The sequence below is a fragment of the Salmo salar genome, chromosome 15 (genome assembly GCF_965601325.2).
Source record: "Salmo salar chromosome 15, fSalSal1, whole genome shotgun sequence".
Taxonomy (NCBI): Eukaryota; Metazoa; Chordata; class Actinopteri; order Salmoniformes; family Salmonidae; genus Salmo; species Salmo salar.
Window position 1 is genome coordinate 12,397,021 of NC_138305.1, and position 19,868 is coordinate 12,416,888.

Genomic DNA, 19,868 nt, shown 5'->3' on the forward strand with positions numbered 1-19,868 from the left:
ACTACACCTGTAGTATTCAGCATTTCACTGTGAGGTCTACTACACCTGTAGTATTCAGCATTTCACTGTGAGGTCTACTACACCTGTAGTATTCAGCATTTCACTGTAAGGTCTACTACACCTGTTGTATTCAGCATTTCACTGTGAGGTCTACACCTGTTGTATTCGGCGCATGTGACTAATAAAATTTGGTAACATACTGAACTGAATGAAGGATGAATTAAGATGTTGGAATGATGAGTTGCACGCATCATGCATGCTCTGCACTTCACTTCACTTGGCTAGAAGGCATATAGTCCTACATTAGGGTATAATGACTGTCTGGCTGCAGGCCTCCAGAAGGACATCTGAGGCTGAGGGGGGCTGGTTACGATTCCCGGTAGACACGACTGGTTACGATTCCCGGTAGACACGACTGGTTACGATTCATGATTCCTGGTATATACTGCTGGTTATGATTGCAGACAGAGCCCAGAGACAGAGCCCAGATAATGGGATGGTGTAATATTGGATGAGTCATATTTTGATAAGTTGCATGCATGGGGATGTCCCCGTCAGCCAGAGAGATATGTCCCCGTCAGCCAGAGAGATATGTCCCCGTCAGCCAGAGAGATATGTCCATGCTGTAGAGAGACACCTAGTGGACTGAAACTTCCCTGTTGTAGACATAATACAGCTAGTGCTATCTAGACTTACGCTGGTAAACAAATCCATTCCATTAGCTACCTAAACAGGAAGTAAACTCAACTGAGGAGTCATAGAGACTTAACTTGAAAACGTGCAGGATCCTTTCAGGTATCCCCAACTTCCGGGTGTTATGATTGTTCAGGTAGAACTCCTCACGGGCCGTTTGGTGTACGTTTTTTTGATGGTGAGATGAAACTGCCAAAACTCTGAAAGGTACATCAGAATTGCAACACAAGATTTGTTCGAGCCTAAAATAGTCTGTCATCGTAACATGGTGTTTGTATGTTCTGAGATTAAGTTTCACGCATGGCTTTTCTTACGATCCAGACAATTTCCATATGGCTTTTCTAACGATCCAAACAATTTACATATGGCTTTTCTTACAATCCTAACAATTTACATATGGCTTTTCTTACAATCCTAACAATTTACATATGGCTTTTCTTACGATGCTAACGATAAGTACGTTCAACCTTTTTTCAGGGATCTCACTCCATAATTAAGGCCTGCAGTGTGAACAAGGCTGAAGAGCTTTCCACACCTGGACTATACAATATTTGCCCATTATTCTTTTCAAAATTCTTCAAGCTCTGTCATATTGATTGTTGATCATTGCTAGATAACCATTTTTCCAACTCTTGCCACAGATTTTCCAAGTACATTTAAGTCAAAACTAACTGGGCCACTCAGGAACATTCACTGTGAGTAACTTCCAGTGTAGATTTGGTGCTGGTGTTTTAGGTTATTGTCCTGCTGAAAGGTGAATTCACTGCTCGACTGAGGGACCTTACAGATAATTGTATGTTGCGGGCTAGAGAGGAGGTCGGCATTTAAAAACAATGTTAAACACTGTTACTGCACACAGAGTGAGTCCATGCACCTTGTGACTTGATAAGCACATTTCATTACATATTTCTCTTTTGTTGTTGTCGCTAACTGTTAATTTGTGTGATTGCCAAAGCAAGAGAAAATAAATAAAAATAAAAAAACACAAGTATGTTTCCCTTGACAATAAAGCCTTTTGAATTGAGAGAGTGGCAGAGTTTCCATGGAAACACAGTACAAGGCCTTAGATATTGCAGCCAGTGTGGAAGGTTATGCAACATGCTGTTACCAAGGCGATGTAGTGGAGGAGGAGGAGGAAGGGAGGAGGCAGACCAGTAGATGTCGAGTTGCAGTATCCTCCATACACAGTTAAAACCATCTGTTACAAAATCACCATTTTTATTTCTCACATTTGCTTGAACACAACAGGTGTAGACTTTACAGTGAAATGCTTACTTTCGAAAGCTTTCCAACAATGCAGAGTTAAAAAGTGAGAAACATTTGCAAAAAAAGGAAATAGTAACAATAAAATAACAATAAGACAATATACACAAGTGGTACCAAGTCAATGTGCAGGGGTACCAGGTAGTTGGGGTAATAATGAGACTATATACAAGGAGCACTGGTACCAAGTCAATGTGCAGGGGTACGAGGTAGTTGAGGTAATAATGAGACTATACAAGGAGCACTGGTACCAAGTAGGGCTGTGGTGGTCATGAAATTTCGTCAGCCGGTGATTGTCAAGCAAATAACGGTCTCACGGTAATTGACTGTTAATTAACAAATCACATTCAGCATCTTCAGGCTTCCACACCCAGCCGACAAGCCACTGATGCAGACCTTTGGAACATCTACATTTTAAAATGTCTATTAAATCCATGTAATATATCCTACACCATCACAAATCCATGTAATATAGCCTACACCTTCACAATAAATCCATGTAATATAGTCTACACCTTCACAATAAATCCATGTAATATAGCCTACACCTTCACAATAAATCCATGTAATATAGCCTACACCTTCACAATAAATCCATGTAATATAGTCTACACCTTCACAATGAATCCATTATTTATTTTAGACAGGTCTAAAGTAACATGATATGAAGAAAATGTAGTCTATTTCAGAAGAACAGAACAGCATACTCTGAATTGTCCTGATGTGGCTGTGGGCGACACTAGTTCATTTAGCAGGTCCTGATGTGGCTGTGGGGCTACACTAGTTCATTTAGCAGGTCCTGATCTGGCTGTGCCAAATGGCTGTGGGGCTACACTAGTTCATTTAGCAGGTCCTGATGTGGCTGTGCCATATGGCTGTGGCTGACACTAGTTCATTTAGCAGGTCCTGATGTGGCTGTGCCATATGGCTGTGGGCGACACTAGTTCATTTAGCAGGTCCTGATGTGGCTGTGCCATATGGCTGTGGGCTACACTAGTTCATTTAGCAGGTCCTGATGTGGCTGTGGGGCTACACTAGTTCATTTAGCAGGTCCTGATGTGGCTGTGGGGCTACACTAGTTCATTTAGCAGGTCCTGATGTGGCTGTGGGGCTACACTAGTTCATTTAGCAGGTCCTGATGTGGCTGTGGGGCTACACTAGTTCATTTAGCAGGTCCTGATGTGGCTGTGGGGCTACACTAGTTCATTTAGCAGGTCCTGATGTGGCTGTGGGCTACACAAGTTCATTTAGCAGGTCCTGATGTGGCTGTGGGGCTACACTAGTTCATTTAGCAGGTCCTGATGTGGCTGTGGGGCTACACTAGTTCATTTAGCAGGTCCTGATGTGGCTGTGGGGCTACACTAGTTCATTTAGCAGGTCCTGATGTGGCTGTGGGCTACACTAGTTCATTTAGCAGGTCCTGATGTGGTTGTGGGGCTACACTAGTTCATTTAGCAGGTCCTGATGTGGCTGTGGGCTACACTAGTTCATTTAGCAGGTCCTGATGTGGCTGTGGGCTACACTAGTTCATTTAGCAGGTCCTGATGTGGCTGTGGGGCTACACTAGTTCATTTAGCAGGTCCTGATGTGGCTGTGCCATGTGGCTGTGGGCCACACTAGTTCATTTAGCAGGTCCTGATGTGGCTGTGGGCTACACTAGTTCATTTAGCAGGTCCTGATGTGGCTGTGGGGCTACACTAGTTCATTTAGCAGGTCCTGATGTGGCTGTGGGCCACACTAGTTCATTTAGCAGGTCCTGATGTGGCTGTGGGCTACACTAGTTCATTTAGCAGGTCCTGATGTGGCTGTGGGGCTACACTAGTTCATTTAGCAGGTCCTGATGTGGCTGTGGGCTACACTAGTTCATTTAGCAGGTCCTGATGTGGCTGTGGGGCTACACTAGTTCATTTAGCAGGTCCTGATGTGGCTGTGGGCCACACTAGTTCATTTAGCAGGTCCTGATGTGGCTGTGGGCCACACTAGTTCATTTAGCAGGTCCTGATGTGGCTGTGGGGCTACACTAGTTCATTTAGCAGGTCCTGATGTGGCTGTGGGCCACACTAGTTCATTTAGCAGGTCCTGATGTGGCTGTGGGCTACACTAGTTCATTTAGCAGGTCCTGATGTGGCTGTGGGCTACACTAGTTCATTTAGCAGGTCCTGATGTGGCTGTGGGCTACACTAGTTCATTTAGCAGACTAGATTTGCTCAGTATTCCGTGGCATTATTTTATAGTATGAAGAATACAATTGAACAAAGCTGAATAAAATAGAGGATATTTTCTCCAAACGATTTGAGGGAGGGCGCCCTTGTGACTATTCTGTGTTGGGCAGTTAAAGAAATAGGTCCTCCTATATGCTTCATTTACAGTTATTAATGTAACTGCAGTTGTTCTACAAACGTTGGGATAAATGTTTTGATGTTTAATACATTGTAAGGCTGCATGATGAGACTAATGATGATTTTGAAAAATATGGCTTGACGCTGCTTTTTGTTTTTTTGTGCAGGCTGTAGACACTACAGTCTCTCACTCACAATGTGAAAAACACTTGATAATGACTCGAATTTCACAGCGGCATCCCCTTTGTGTGGCCGTAATGCACCCTAAAAAAAAAAAATCCATGCCTTTTGCGGCCCCGAGTGCTGCGTTGCGCCTTTATCACTGTGTGCAATCCGAAGGGTCACTCTCACGGTTCTCAGTCACGTGATCTGGTCTTTCTCACAGGCTATAAGTTAAGACAAATCGGGGACGCAAATGTGCGCATCCTTATCCAATTCCGAGGAGCATATTGAAGATATTTGAAGAACTGTCCACATTTACTTTTTCGTCAGCCAAAAGTGCGATTTTGCATGTAATGCTTTTATTATAATTATTTTGTTATAAAAAAGTGCATTTTTAGAGCGAAAATTATCTTTCCCAAACTTGTAACTCACGTGCAGCTTATATATACACCAGTTAGGCTCTACACCTGTTGTAAAGAGGATTAACGTTATTTGGCCACTTTAGTTGTGATACATCCTTATCAAAACATATAGGCCTATGGGCTAGGCTACATGTGTGCGATTACGAATCGAACAAGTCGGGAAAAAAAAAAGGCATCGTTTCTCATGCTGGGCATCATTCACAAGTGATAGTTGTCACCCATCAGACTCTTCCTGATTTAAATCTCGTCTCTTCATATACTAAATAATGTACTTGTGAAATTTGTTTTTGACTAAGAATGGACCATTATCATGCACCTGTATTGAAACAGGGGCAGAAGGGGAAAATACGTGTCATCTATGCACTTAAATATGGTGAACGGAAAACGCTTTTCCTGTGGTTTATTTTCATGCAAATATAAGAAATATGCTTAATATTAGGAAAGCTGAGAAATAAATAAATAAATACAGTAGCCTATAGAGAGCTGATCCACTTTTAAATAGAGGCCATCACTCAAGTTTCTCGGCATACACATCACGGACAAACTCAGATGGTCCACCCACACAGACAGCGTGGTGAAGCAGGAGCAACAGCTCCTCTTCAACATCAGGAGGCTGAAGAAATTTGGCTTGTCACCTAAAACCCACAAACTTTTACAGATGCACAATCGAGAGCATCCTGTCGGGCTGTATCACCGCCTGGTACAGCAACTGCTCCGCCCATAAACGGAAGGCTCTCCAGAGGGTAGTGAGGTCTGCAAAACGCATCACCGGGGGCAAACTACCTGCCCTCCAGGACACCTACACCACCCGATGTCATAGGAAGGTCAAAAAGATCATCAAGGACATCAACCACTCGAGCCACTGCCTGTTCACCCCGCTATCATCCAGAAGGCGAGGTCAGTACAGGTGCATCAAAGCTGGAACCGAGAGACTGAAAAACAGCTTCTATCTCAAGGCCATCAGACTGTTAAACAGTCATCACTAAATACAGAGAGGCTGCTGCCTACATGCAGACTTGATATCATTGACCACCTTAATAAATGGATCACTTCTTAAAAATTAAGAACATTAATCCTCTTTAGAAGTGATGTAGAGCCTAACTTTAATGTTTACTTATCTTACATTACTCATCTCATATGTATATACTGTATTTTATATAATCTATTGCGCTCTGTCATTGCTCATCCATATATTTATGTACAGTTACATCTGAAGTTTTCATACACCTCAGTTTCACAATTCCTGACATTTAATCCTAGTAAAAAATTCCCTGTTTTAGGTCAGTTAGGATCACCACTTTATTTTAAGAATGTGAAATGTCAGAATAATAGTAGAGAGAAGGATATATTTCAGCTTTTATTTCTTTCATCACATTCCCAGCAGGTGAGAAGTTTACATACACTCAATTAGTATTTGGTAGCACAGCCTTTAAATTGTTTAACTTGGGTCAAATTTTCAGGTAGCCTTCCACAAGCTTCCCACAATAAATTGGGTGAATTTTGGCCCATTCCTCCTGACAGAGCTGGTGTAACTGAGTCAGGTTTGTAGGCCTCCTTGCTCGCACACGCTTTTTCAGTTCTGCCCACAAATTTCCTATAGGATTGAGGTCAGGGCTTTGTGATGGCCACTCCAATACCTTGACTTTGTTGTCCTTAAGCCATTTTGCCACAACTTTGGAAGTATCCTTGGGGTCATTGTCCATTTGGAAGACCCATTTGCGACCAAGCTTTAACTTCCTGACTGATGTCTTGAAATGTTGCTTCAATATATCCACATAATTTTGCTGCCTCATGATGCCATCTATTTTGTGAAGTGCACCAGTTCCTCCTGCAGCAAAGCACCCCCACAATATGATGCTGCCACCCCAGTGCTTCACGGTTGGGATGGTGTTCTTCGGCTTGCAAGCATCCCCCTTTTTCCTCCAAACATAACGGTGATCATTATGGCCAAACAGTTCCATTTTTGTTTCATCAGACCAGAGGACATTTCTCCAAAAGTTATGATCTTTGTTCCCATGTGCAGTTGCAAACCATAGTCTGGCTTTTTTATGGCGGTTTTGGAGCAGTGGCTTCTTCCTTGCTGAGCTGCTTTTCAGGTTATGTCGATATAGGACTCGTTTTACTGTGAATACAGATACTTTTGTACCCGTTTACTCCAGTATCTTCACAAGGTCCTTTGCTGTTGTTCTGGGATTGATTTGCACTTTTTACACCAAAGTACATTAATCTCTAGGAGACAGAACACGTCTTCTTCCGGAAAGGTATGCTGGCTGCGCGGTCCCATGGTGTTTATACTTGCGTATTATTGTTTGTACAGATGAACGTGGTACCTTCAGGCGTTTGGAAATTGCTCCCAAGGATGAACCAGACTTGTGGAGGTCTACAATTGTTTTTCCTGAGGTCTTGGCTGATTTCTTTTGATTTTTTCATGATGTCAAGCAAAGAGGCACCGAGTTTGAAGGTATGCCTTGAAATACATCCACAGGTACACCTCCAATTGACTCAAATGATGTCAATTAGCCTATCAGAGGCTTTTAAAGCCATGACATAATTTTATGGAATTTTCCAAGCTGTTTAAAGGCACAGTCCACTTAGTGTATGTAAACTTCTGACCCACTGGAATTGTGATACAGTGAATTATAAGTGAAATAATCTGTCTGTAAACAATTGTTGGAAAAATGACTTAGGACATCTACTTTGTGCATGACACAGACTTGCCAAATCTATAGTTTTTTAACGTGACATTTGTGGAATGGTTGAAAAATGTGTTTTAATGACTCCAACCTAAGTGTATGTAAACTTCCGACTTCAACTGTATACAGTTGTGGCCAAAAGTTGATCATGAAAATGTATATTTGTGTCACAAAGTCTGCTGCCTCAGTTTGTATGATGGCAATTTGCAAATACTCCAGAATGTTATGAAGAGTGATCAGATGAATTGAAATTCATTGCAAAGTCCCTCTTTGCCATGCAAATGAACTGAATCCCCCAAAAACATTTCCACTGCATTTCAGCCCTGCCACAAAAGGACCAGCTGACATGTCGGTGATTCTCTCATTAACACAGGTGTGACTGTTGACGAGGACAAGGCTGGAGATCACTCCGTCATGCTGATTGAGTTCGAATAACAGACTGGAAGCTTCAAAAGGAGGGTGGTGCTTGGAATCATTGTTCTTTCTCTATCAATCATGGTTACCTGCAAGGAAACACGTGCCGTCATCATTGCTTTGCACAAAAAGGGCTTCACAGGCAAGGATATTGCTGACAGTAAGATTGCACCTAAATCAACCATTTATCGGATCATCATGAACTTCAAGGAGAGCGGTTCAATTGTTGTGAAGAAGGCTTCAGGGCACCCAAGCAAGTCCAGCAAGCGCCAGGACTGTCTCCTAAAGTTGATTCAGCTGCGGGATCGGGGCACCACCAGTACAGAGCTTGCTCAGGAATGGCAGCAGGCAGGTGTGAGTGCATCTGCACGCACAGTGAGGCGAAGACTTTTGGAGGATGGCCTGGTGTCCTGAAGGGCAGCAAAGAAGCCACTTATCTCCAGGAAAAACATCAGGGACAGACTGATATTCTGCAAAAGGTACAGGGTTTGGACTGCTGAGGACTGGGGTAAAGTAATTTTCTCTGATGAATCCCCTTTCCGATTGTTTGGGGCATCCAGAAAAAAGCTTGTCCGGAGAAGACAAGGTGAGCGCTACCATCAGTCCTGTGTCATGCCAACAGTAAAGCATCCTGAGACCATTCATGTGTGGGGTTGCTTCTCAGCCAAGGGAGTGGGCTCACTCACAATTTTGCCTAAGAACACAGCCATGAATAAAGAATGGTACCAACACATCCTCCGAGAGCAACTTCTCCCAACCATCCAGGAACAGTTTGGTGACGAACAATGCCTTTTCCAGCATGATGGAGCACCTTGCCATAAGGCAAAAGTTATAACTAAGGGGCTCGGGGAACAAAACAGCTACAGCCTCGGCGCCATGGGTAAAGACAGCTACAGCCTCGGGTGTCAGCGCTGTGGGTAAAGACAGCTACAGCATCGGGTGACAGCACTGTGGGTAAAGACAGCTACAGCCTCGGGTGTCAGCACTGTGGGTAAAGACAGCTACAGCCACGGGTGTCAGCGCTGTGAGTAAAGACAGCTACAGTTCCAGCCTTCAAACAGAGACATGGACCTTAACACCAGGGTGAGGCTGGGTTGGTGTCAGAGCGATAGGGAGGTGTGTGAAATATGTCCTTGGACTGCTATAACATAGAGGGGCTGACTGTTGAGCACTGTAATCAACCACAGACAGCCCGAGGCCTTCCTGAATATAGACCCCACCGCAGACAGCCCGAGGCCTTCCTGAATATAGACCCCACCGCAGACAGCCCGAGGCCTTCCTGAATATAGACCCCACCGCAGACAGCCCGAGGCCTTCCTGAATATAGACCCCACCGCAGACAGCCCGAGGCCTTCCTGAATATAGACCCCACCGCAGACAGCCCGAGGCCTTCCTGAATATAGACACCACCACAGACAGCCCGAGGCCTTCCTGAATATAGACCCCACCGCAGACAGCCCGAGGCCTTCCTGAATATAGACCCCACCGCAGACAGCCCGAGGCCTTCCTGAATATAGACCCCACCGCAGACAGCCCGAGGCCTTCCTGAATATAGACCCCACCGCAGACAGCCCGAGGCCTTCCTGAATATAGACACCACCACAGACAGCCCGAGGCCTTCCTGAATATAGACCCCACCGCAGACAGCCCGAGGCCTTCCTGAATATAGACACCACCACAGACAGCCCGAGGCCTTCCTGAATATAGACCCCACCGCAGACAGCCCGAGGCCTTCCTGAATATAGACACCACCACAGACAGCCCGAGGCCTTCCTGAATATAGACACCACCACAGACAGCCCGAGGCCTTCCTGAATATAGACCCCACCGCAGACAGCCCAAGGCCTTCCTGAATATAGACCCCACCGCAGACAGCCCGAGGTCTTCCTGAATATAGACACCACCACAGACAGCCCGAGGTCTTCCTGAATATAGACACCACCACAGACAGCCTGAGGCCTTCCTGAACATAGAGAATATAGAGTATTACTTTAGTTGGTTAGTCACTGAACACCATAGAGATATTCAATGTGTTGTTCTATTTAATTGTGGTGACTACCATCAGGCTGGCTGAGACAAAAATACAACAACAAAACACTTCCCTTACTGTTTCATTTCTTCAGTTCTGGCTTTATAATGACCCATCCTGACCCTAAACCTGACCCAAACCCATATTAACCCTGACCCATACCGACCCAAACCCATATTAACCCTGACCCATACCGACTCACACCCATATTAACCCTGACCTATCCTGACCCATACCGACCCAAACCCATATTAACCCTGACCCATACCGACCCAAACCCATATTAACCCTGACCAATACCGACCCAAACCCATATTAACCCTGACCCATACCGACCCAAACCCATATTAACCCTGACCTATCCTGACCCATACCGACCCAAACCCATATTAACCCTGACCCATACCGACCCAAACCCATATTAGCCCTGACCCATACCGACCCAAACCCATATTAGCCCTGACCCATACCGACCCATACCCATATTATCCCTGACCCATACCGACCCAAACCCATATTAACCCTGACCCATACCGACTCAAACCCATATTAACCCTGACCCATACCGACCCAAACCCATATTAACCCTGACCCATACCGACCCAAACCCATATTAACCCTGACCCATACCGACCCAAACCCATATTAACCCTGACCCATCCTGATCCATACCGACCCATACCCATATTAACCCTGACCCAATCCAACCGAAACCCATATTAACTCTGACCCATACCAACCCATACCGACCAAAACCCATATTAACGCTGACCCATACCGACCCAAACCCATATTAACCCATCCTGACCCATACCAACTCAAATCCATATTAACCCTGACCCATCCTGAGCAATAGCCGAGCGGAATAGGCAAGATGCAATACATGGTATAGAGTACAGTATATACATGTAATATGAGTAATGTAAGATATTTAAACATTATTAAAGTGGTATTTTTTTAAAGAGGCCAATGAGTTGAGTCAGTATGTTGGCAGCAGCCACTCAATGTTAGTGATGGCTGTTTAACAGTCTGATGGCCTTGAGATAGAAGCTGTTTTTCAGTCTCTCGGTCCCAGCTTTGATGCACCTGTACTGACCTCGCCTTCTGGATGGTAGCGGGGTAAACAGGCAGTGGTTCGGGTGGTTGTTGTCCTTGATGATCTTTTTGGCCTTCCTGTGACATCGGGTGGTGTAGGTGTCCTGGAGGGCAGGTAGTTTGCCCCCGGTGAGGAGTTGTGCAGACCTCACTACCCTCTGGAGAGCCTTACGGTTATGGGCGGAACAGCTGCCGTACCAGGCGGTGATACAGCCCGACAGGATTCTCTCGATTGTGCATCTGTAAAAGTTTGCGAGTGTTTTCGGTGACAAGCCAAATTTCTTCAGCCTCCTGATGTTGAAGAGGCGCTGTTGCGCCTTCACCACACTGTCTTTGTGGGTGGACCATTTCAGTTTGTCCGTGATGTGTACAGAGAGGAACTTGAAGCGTTCCACTTTCTCCACTGCAGTCCCGTCAATGTGTTGGTAATCAAGCCCACTACTGTTCTGTCGTCTGCAAACTTGATGATTGAATTGGAGGCGTGCATGGCCACGCAGTCATGGGTGAACAGGGAGTATAGGAGGGGGCTGAGCACGCACCCTTGTGGGGCCCCAGTGTTGAGGATCAGCGAAGAGGAGATGTTGTTTCACCACCCGGGGGCGGCCAGTCAAGAGAGTCCAGGACCCAATTGCACAGGGTGGGGTTGAGACCCAGGGCCTCAAGCTTAATGATGAGCTTGGAGGGTACTATGGTGTTGAATGCTGAGCTATAGTCAATGAACAGCATTCTTACATAGGTATTCCTCTTGTCCAGATGGGATAGGGCAGTGTGATGGCAATTGCATCGTCTCTGGACCTGTGGGGGCGGTATGCAAATTGAAGTGGGTCTAGGGTGACAGGTAAGGTGGAGGTAATATGATCCTTGAATAGTCTCAAAGCACTTCATGATGACAGAAGTGAGTGCTACGGAGCGGTAGTCATTTAGTTCAGTTATCTTTGCCTTCTTGGGTACAGGAACAATGGTGGCCATCTTGAAGCATGTGGGAACAGACTGGGATAGGGAGCGATTGAATATGTCCGTAAATAACTACACTGTTTATTTTCGGCCATATTCCTAGTCATCTTTCCATGGTTAAATGTGGTGGTTCGCACTTTCAGTTTTGCGTGAATGCCGCCATCTATCCACGGTTTCTGGTTAGGGTAGGTTTTAATAGGCACAGTGGGTACATCATCTCCAATACGCTTCCTTATCAACTCACTCACTCATATATATAAGTTATTCTCGGAGGCTTCCCGGAACATTTCCCAGTTCTCGTTGTTGTGTCTCTAGTATGATTAAATGAGATGACAGGCCGTGATTTAATTAAACCAATAAACTCGTTAATAACCTGGGGCACCACGGAAGAGTATTTATAAAGCTGCTGTCTTCCGAATAAACTTAAAGATCTTTTATATCAATAGCAGTCAATTATTAATAGTCACCTTATTCAGTCTCATCTGAACATTGTAAAATTCTTGGTTATCTGCACGAATCGTGGCTAACAAGTTGAATCAGCAATACAAAAACTGGCTTAAATATTTATTTACTAAATAAATCACACAGAATTACATATACACAGGATAGATGATACATCGATTACTAATCATGTCATAAAAGAAAAAGTCCCTAGCGGACGAAACCAATATGACGGCTGGTTACACAAAGAAAGAGGGTTGGGTTTGAATGAAAGAGCGGCAAGACTGAGGGACAAAGGGGATTGGGTCTCTATCGGACCTTGAGAAGCTATGCTACCGTAAATACAGAATCTAATGCATTCTAATAACTGCCCATTCGGAAAAGGAAAATGGAAGATATATATTTACTCAGCTCGTGCTGTATTCTGGCTGGTCTAGTCAAAATTCATCCTTCCAGCGTGGTGATCATCACCTCCACTTTGAAATTAGCCCTTTTAAACGTATGGACATCGGGAACTAAATGTAAACGTCGTTAGTGTTGCAAAAGAACGGAGATTTTCCGGGAAATTTCCAGAAATTTTCTATGTGAATTTAAGCCTGGGAATTTCGCTTAAATTCATCAAAATCTAGCTTATAACAGTGAACCCTTTTTTGTGGGATACACATGGCAATTCTATGTCTTATATTTTGGTTAAACTATCCCCAATTTAATGGAATTGCAACCCTCTGCATGCACAGTGCATTCTTCCATCACATGTACAGCTGATTCTCAAGATCTTGCACACTAATGAGATGCTATTGAGCCCACACTACTACACTGTCTGAGCCAAGGACTACATGCTTTCTGGTAAGTTTTCATTACAATACTGGGTGGGGTGAATATGTTTTATATGACAACTAGTAAATAGTAGCCTACAACAAAGTGGGTTTAAATCATTTATAACTTGTTAATTTCTGCTAGTTAGTTTTTTCTACCATGTGGGTTTTAGATTAGGAAAGGCACACACCTGTCTAGATAAGGTCCCACAGTTGACAGTGTATGTCAGAGTAAAAACCAAGCCATGAGGTCGAAGGAATTGTCCGTAGAGCTCCGAGACAGGATTGTGTCGAGGCACAGATCTGGGGAAGGGCACCAAAACATTTCTGCAGCATTGAAGGTCCCCAAGGTGTGTGTAGGTGTGTAGTTGTAGGTGTAGGGGTGTGTGTGTGTGTGTGCATAGGTGTAGGGGGGCGTGCGTAGGTGTAGGGGGGGTGTGTAGGTGTAGGGGGGGGGGGGGGGTGTAGGTGTAGGGGGGGGGGGGTGTAGGTGTAGGGGGGGGGGTGTAGATGTAGGGGGGGTAGTAGGTGTAGGGGGGTATAGGTGTATACACTACCACTACTACCTACTCTTCTTTATGTGTAGGTACGTAGGTGTAGGTGTATAAGTGTAGGTGTGTGTGTGTGTGTGTGTGTTGACAAAGGGAAAGGAGAGTGATTGAGTGAGTAGGAAGGATGGATGTGTGTTTGCTCGGTGCATGAGAGAGGCTGGGAGGGGCAGGCTGGAAAAACAGAGAGTATTCCAAGTAGAGTCATGTTGCTGCCTGCCTGCCTGGCTCCACTGAGAGGCAGCCTGCTCCCTACCTGGCTCCACTGAGAGGCAGCCTGCTCCCTACCTGGCTCCACTGAGAGGCAGCCTGCTCCCTACCTGGCTCCACTGAGAGGCAGCCTGCTCCCTACCTGGCTCCACTGAGAGGCAGCCTGCTCCCTACCTGGCTCCACTGAGAGGCAGCCTGCTCCCTACCTGGCTCCACTGAGAGGCAGCCTGCTCCCTACCTGGCTCCACTGAGAGGCAGCCTGCTCCCTACCTGGCTCCACTGAGAGGTAGCCTGCTCCCTACCTGGCTCCACTGAGAGGTAGCCTGCTCCCTGCCTGGCTCCACTGAGGGGTAGCCTGCTCCCTGCCTGGCTCCACTGAGGGGTAGCCTGCTCCCCGCCTGCCTACCTGGCTCCACTGAGAGGTAGACTGCTCCCTGCCTGCCTACCTGGCTCCACTGAGAGGTAGACTGCTCCCTGCCTGCCTACCTGGCTCCACTGAGAGGTAGTCTGCTCCTTGCCTGGCTCCACTGAGAGGTATTCTGCTCCCTGCCTGGCTCCACTGAGAGGTAGTCTGCTCCCTGCCTGGCTCCACTGAGAGGTAGCCTGCTCCCCGCCTGCCTACCTGGCTCCACTGAGAGGTAGCCTGCTCCCCGCCTGCCTACCTGGCTCCACTGAGAGGTAGCCTGCTCCCCGCCTGCCTACCTGGCTCCACTGAGAGGTAGCCTGCTCCCCGCCTGCCTACCTGGCTCTACTGAGAGGTAGCCTGCTCCCCGCCTGCCTACCTGGCTCTACTGAGAGGTAGCCTGCTCCCCGCCTGCCTACCTGGCTCTACTGAGAGGTAGCCTGCTCCCCGCCTGCCTACCTGGCTCTACTGAGAGGTAGCCTGCTCCCCGCCTGCCTACCTGGCTCTACTGAGAGGTAGCCTGCTCCCCGCCTGCCTACCTGGCTCTACTGAGAGGTAGCCTGCTCCCCGCCTGCCTACCTGGCTCTACTGAGAGGTAGCCTGCTCCCCGCCTGCCTACCTTGCTCTACTGAGAGGTAGCCTGCTCCCCGCCTGCCTACCTGGCTCTACTGAGAGGTAGCCTGCTCCCCGCCTGCCTACCTGGCTCTACTGAGAGGTAGCCTGCTCCCCGCCTGCCTACCTGGCTCTACTGAGAGGTAGCCTGCTCCCCGCCTGCCTACCTGGCTCTACTGAGAGGTAGCCTGCTCCCCGCCTGCCTACCTGGCTCCACTGAGAGGTAGCCTGCTCCCCGCCTGCCTACCTGGCTCTACTGAGAGGTAGTCTGCTCCCCGCCTGCCTACCTGGCTCTACTGAGAGGTAGTCTGCTCCCCGCCTGCCTACCTGGCTCTATTGAGAGGTAGCCTGCTCCCCGCCTGCCTACCTGTCTCCACTGAGAGGTAGTCAACGTCTCAAATGGCACCCTATTCCTTATGCAGGGCTCTACTTTTGACCAGGGCCCATAGAGCTTTATGTAGGGAATAGGGTGCCATTTGGGATTCAACCCCTTTCCACCCCTCGTTTCACTCTCAACTGAGCCTAGGGATAAAGATAGGTCTCACAGCTCCTGGGATCCAATTCACCGACGCCTTCCATTATTTAAATCACTGAGCTAAATGCACACAACCAAAGTGTATACATCTGAGTGCCTGCCTGCGTGAGAGCTGGAGACTTAGCGACTAGGCAACCTGAACAATCTTTGTGGGTTGCTATCGAGAGAGAAAGACTCTCTGTATGGGATGATGTAACAGCAACGCTGTAATACTGGACTAGTTGAGTGTCGCTCCTGCTTTCTGAAACGTTATTCAACAACTTTATGATCGTCTCTCTGCAGACTGGATACCCAGGAAGCCTAGTCTCAGAACTAGAGGAACAAATTGTATGACTGTCAAGATCAAATAGACCTACTTTACTTTTACATGAAGCCTTTTAAACTCCTTTGGCTTATTCAGCTCAGTAGTGTGATGCTTCATGATGCAGCTTGCAGTGTTCTGTTGAAGCTTGCCCCAGTAATGGACTAATGGAGTCTAACGTGACTCCTTAGTCTAAGGACCTGTTTAAAGGGTGAATTTGTTCTGGAAGACAAAACAGCCAAATACTCCATCGAAACGTGAATCAATTCTCAGTTGTTCAGTTCTAGAAACATAAATCCTCTACTTTCATATCGCATCAAATGGTCGTAATTTCACAGATGCAAAATACACTTACTGTACACCATGTTAACCGGTGTTTATTTAACCTTTATTTAACTAGTCAGTTAAGAACACATTTTTATTTTACAATGACGGCCTAAGAACAGTGGGTTAACTGCCTTGTTCAGGGGGAGAACGACAGATTTTTACCTTGTCAGCTCAGGGATTCAATCTTGCAGCCTTCCGGTTACTAGTCCAACGCTCTAACCACTAGGCTACCTGCTGGTTACTAGTCCAACGCTCTAACCACTAGGCTACCTGCTGGTTACTAGTCCAACGCTCTAACCACTAGGCTACCTGCTTCTAACCACTAGGCTACCTGCTGGTTACTAGTCCAACCCTCTAACCACTAGGCTACCTGCTTGTTACTAGTCCAACGCTCTAACCACTAGGCTACCTGCTGGTTACTAGTCCAACGCTCTAACCACTAGGCTACCTGCTGGTTACTAGTCCAACGCTCTAACCACTAGGCTACCTGCTGGTTACTAGTCCAACGCTCTAACCACTAGGCTACCTGCTGGTTACTAGTCCAACGCTCTAACCACTAGGCTACCTGCTGGTTACTAGTCCAACGCTCTAACCACTAGGCTACGTGCAGGTTACTAGTACACCGCTCTAACCACTAGGCTACCTGCTGGTTACTAGTCCAACGCTCTAACCACTAGGCTACCTGCTGGTTACTTGTCCATCCCCCTAATCACTAGGCTACCTGCTGGTTACTTGTCCATCGCTCTAAGCACTAGGCTACCTGCTGGTTACTAGTCAAACACTCTAACCACTAGGCTACCTGCCTCTAACCACTAGGCTACCTGCTGGTTACTAGTCCAACGCTCTAACCACTAGGCTACCTGCTGGTTACTAGTCCAACGCTCTAACCACTAGGCTACCTGCTGGTTACTAGTCCAACGCTCTAACCACTAGGCTACCTGCTGGTTACTAGTCCAACGCTCTAACCACTAGGCTACCTGCTTCTAACCACTAGGCTACCTGCTGGTTACTAGTCCAACCCTCTAACCACTAGGCTACCTGCTTGTTACTAGTCCAACGCTCTAACCACTAGGCTACCTGCTGGTTACTAGTCCAACGCTCTAACCACTAGGCTACCTGCTGGTTACTAGTCCAACGCTCTAACCACTAGGCTACCTGCCTCTAACCACTAGGCTACCTGCTGGTTACTAGTCCAACGCTCTAACCACTAGGCTACCTGCTGGTTACTAGTCCAACGCTCTAACCACTAGGATACCTGCTGGTTACTAGTCCAACGCTCTAACCACTAGGCTACCTGCTGGTTACTAGTCCAACGCTCTAACCACTAGGCTACCTGCTGGTTACTAGTCCAACGCTCTAACCACTAGGCTACCTGCTGGTTACTAGTCCAACCCTCTAACCACTAGGCTACCTGCTGGTTACTAGTCCAACGCTCTAACCACTAGGCTACCTACTGGTTACTAGTCCAACGCTCTAACCACTAGGCTACCTGCTGGTTACTAGCCCAACGCTCTAACCACTAGGCTACCTGCTGGTTACTAGCCCAACGCTCTAACCACTAGGCTACCTGCTGGTTACTAGTCCAACCCTCTAACCACTAGGCTACCTGCTGGTTACTAGTCCAACTCTCTAACCACTAGGCTACCTGCTGGTTACTAGTCCAACGCTCTAACCACTAGGCTACCTGCTGGTTACTAGTCCAACTCTCTAACCACTAGGCTACCTGCTGGTTACTAGTCCAACGCTCTAACCACTAGGCTACCTGCTGGTTACTAGTCCAACTCTCTAACCACTAGGCTACCTGCTGGTTACTAGTCCAACGCTCTAACCACTAGGCTACCTGCTGCCCCACAACAGTTGCACCCAACATTTTTCTGTGACAACACGTTCGTGGCATCTGGCCATGTGGGAACACTAACCCTACGATATGGAAGAGAATGTCCTTACGCTTCCAAAACCGAACCAAAACCGAAGCGATGCATGTTAATACTCTGACTGCGCGTTGCGGCTCTTAAAGCTGCAAAATGCAACAAAATAAAAAATAATTAAAAAAAAAAAACTAAATTTCCTTGTTGCTAAAATTCTACTATTTCACCTAATTTCAGTTTGCGACAAAACAATCATATGTTGTAGAGAATCATTTGTTCAATCTAAACCAGTGAGACAGATTTTCCAAGAGCCAAAATGTTTGTATTTTTTTAGCTGGTGTACAAAACAAACTCAAATTAGCAAAAACTAAAACTTAACGGGGAAGCATATAAATAGTGCGCATAGAACACATCTACCGAATGACAGATCTATAACTAATGTGTATTTGGTTGGGTCGACTAAAAAGTGACATATTGCCGCTTTAACCCCCCTCTTCCCCTCTACAGAAGAGGCCATGATCAAGGGCTAACCTTCCCCCTAAACAAGTTGTCTCGCGTCAGTAATCGGGCCCATTTATCCTGGTCACTAGTACTACAAGTGATGTCAACGCAACATGCACACAGTGAATACTGCAGTTTTATGGGTTACCGAAACCAGCCTACCCGTAAATCTGAATTTGATTCAGAGTTTTCAGGCGTATTTTAAAATGACAAATTGACGACTAAAAACACGACTCGAATTTGACATTCAGGCGTTTTGCGTCGGTGGTTTTTCGGATAAATTATTCTGCTGAGTATGCAGATAAGAACGAAATATGTTGGCCTAATAAAAAAAGTTGGTAGAGGAAGATTTTGTCGAAATTAATACAATAGTCTGTTAAATGGAATAAAAATAATTTGACAAACACTGAGTTATGTGTTTATGTAATAAGAAATCGACCCGAGTTACCAAATCCTACAGTCGATCCAAGATCAACAAGTCGCCACTGTAACACATGCCTTCACTCACTGCAAACTGCCATATCAACAGCAACAAATCTATTAAAAAATAAAATACTTACTTTCCATATTATCACGTGGCAGTAAAGAAGTGAAAACGGAGGGTAATTCTACTCATTGAAGTCTACAAAGTATCCAAACTTGTTTGACTACCGTCAGTAGTGAGTGTGTGGCTCTGCCAGTGTATCTTACCACACGGTTCCGTAGGCGCCCTCACCGATATACGACAGATTGTGGTAGCGAGGCCCGACATCGAAGGCTTGTCCCCGGACCAACTCAGCGCCGGATCCGGGGTTGGGACCACTGGCACATACCGCAGCTGTCGCCATAGTGAAAACCAGCTGCCTCTTTACACGTTCTCCACTGCCACAAAGAAAGGAGAAAAATCACCGCAGTAAACAACGTTATTACAGGGAGCCTTTCTGAAGTCCTCAGTATGATAAAGTGATTTATCGGCGCTACTGACTGCGGTACGCTCGCTACACAGAGAGACTATGGACACGCCTGGTGCCCAAACTGATGACGTGTATCGCGCACCTGGGAGTCGCCTGTGGAGAGGAATGGATTCGTCTAAGTCAGTCATCTCTTTTAAGTCAGTCATCTCTAATCAGTCATCTTTTTTAAGTCAGTCATCTCTGTCAGTCATCTTTAAGTCAGTCATCTTTTTGTCAGTCATCTCTAAGTCGGTCATCTCTTTTAAGTCAGTCATCTCTTTTAAGTCAGTCATCTTTTTTAAGTCAGTCAT

General features: G+C 46.3%; 1 protein-coding gene across 3 annotated transcripts in view; it reads right to left on the minus strand.

Annotated features, from left to right (window-relative positions):
• Positions 1 to 19,630, minus strand: part of LOC106570952 (mitogen-activated protein kinase 1) — a 71,463-nt gene extending 51,833 nt beyond the window's left edge. For all 3 annotated transcript variants that reach the window (XR_014380587.1, XR_014380586.1, XM_082961587.1), the window contains exon 1: positions 19,316 to 19,630. Coding sequence is in view for 1 of the 3 variants with exons in the window: in XM_082961587.1 (XP_082817713.1) it covers positions 19,316 to 19,452 (137 nt within the window). In the remaining 2 variants the exon portion in view is untranslated. The remainder of the gene's footprint in view (positions 1 to 19,315) is intronic.
• Between the last annotated feature and the right edge of the window lie 238 nt (positions 19,631 to 19,868).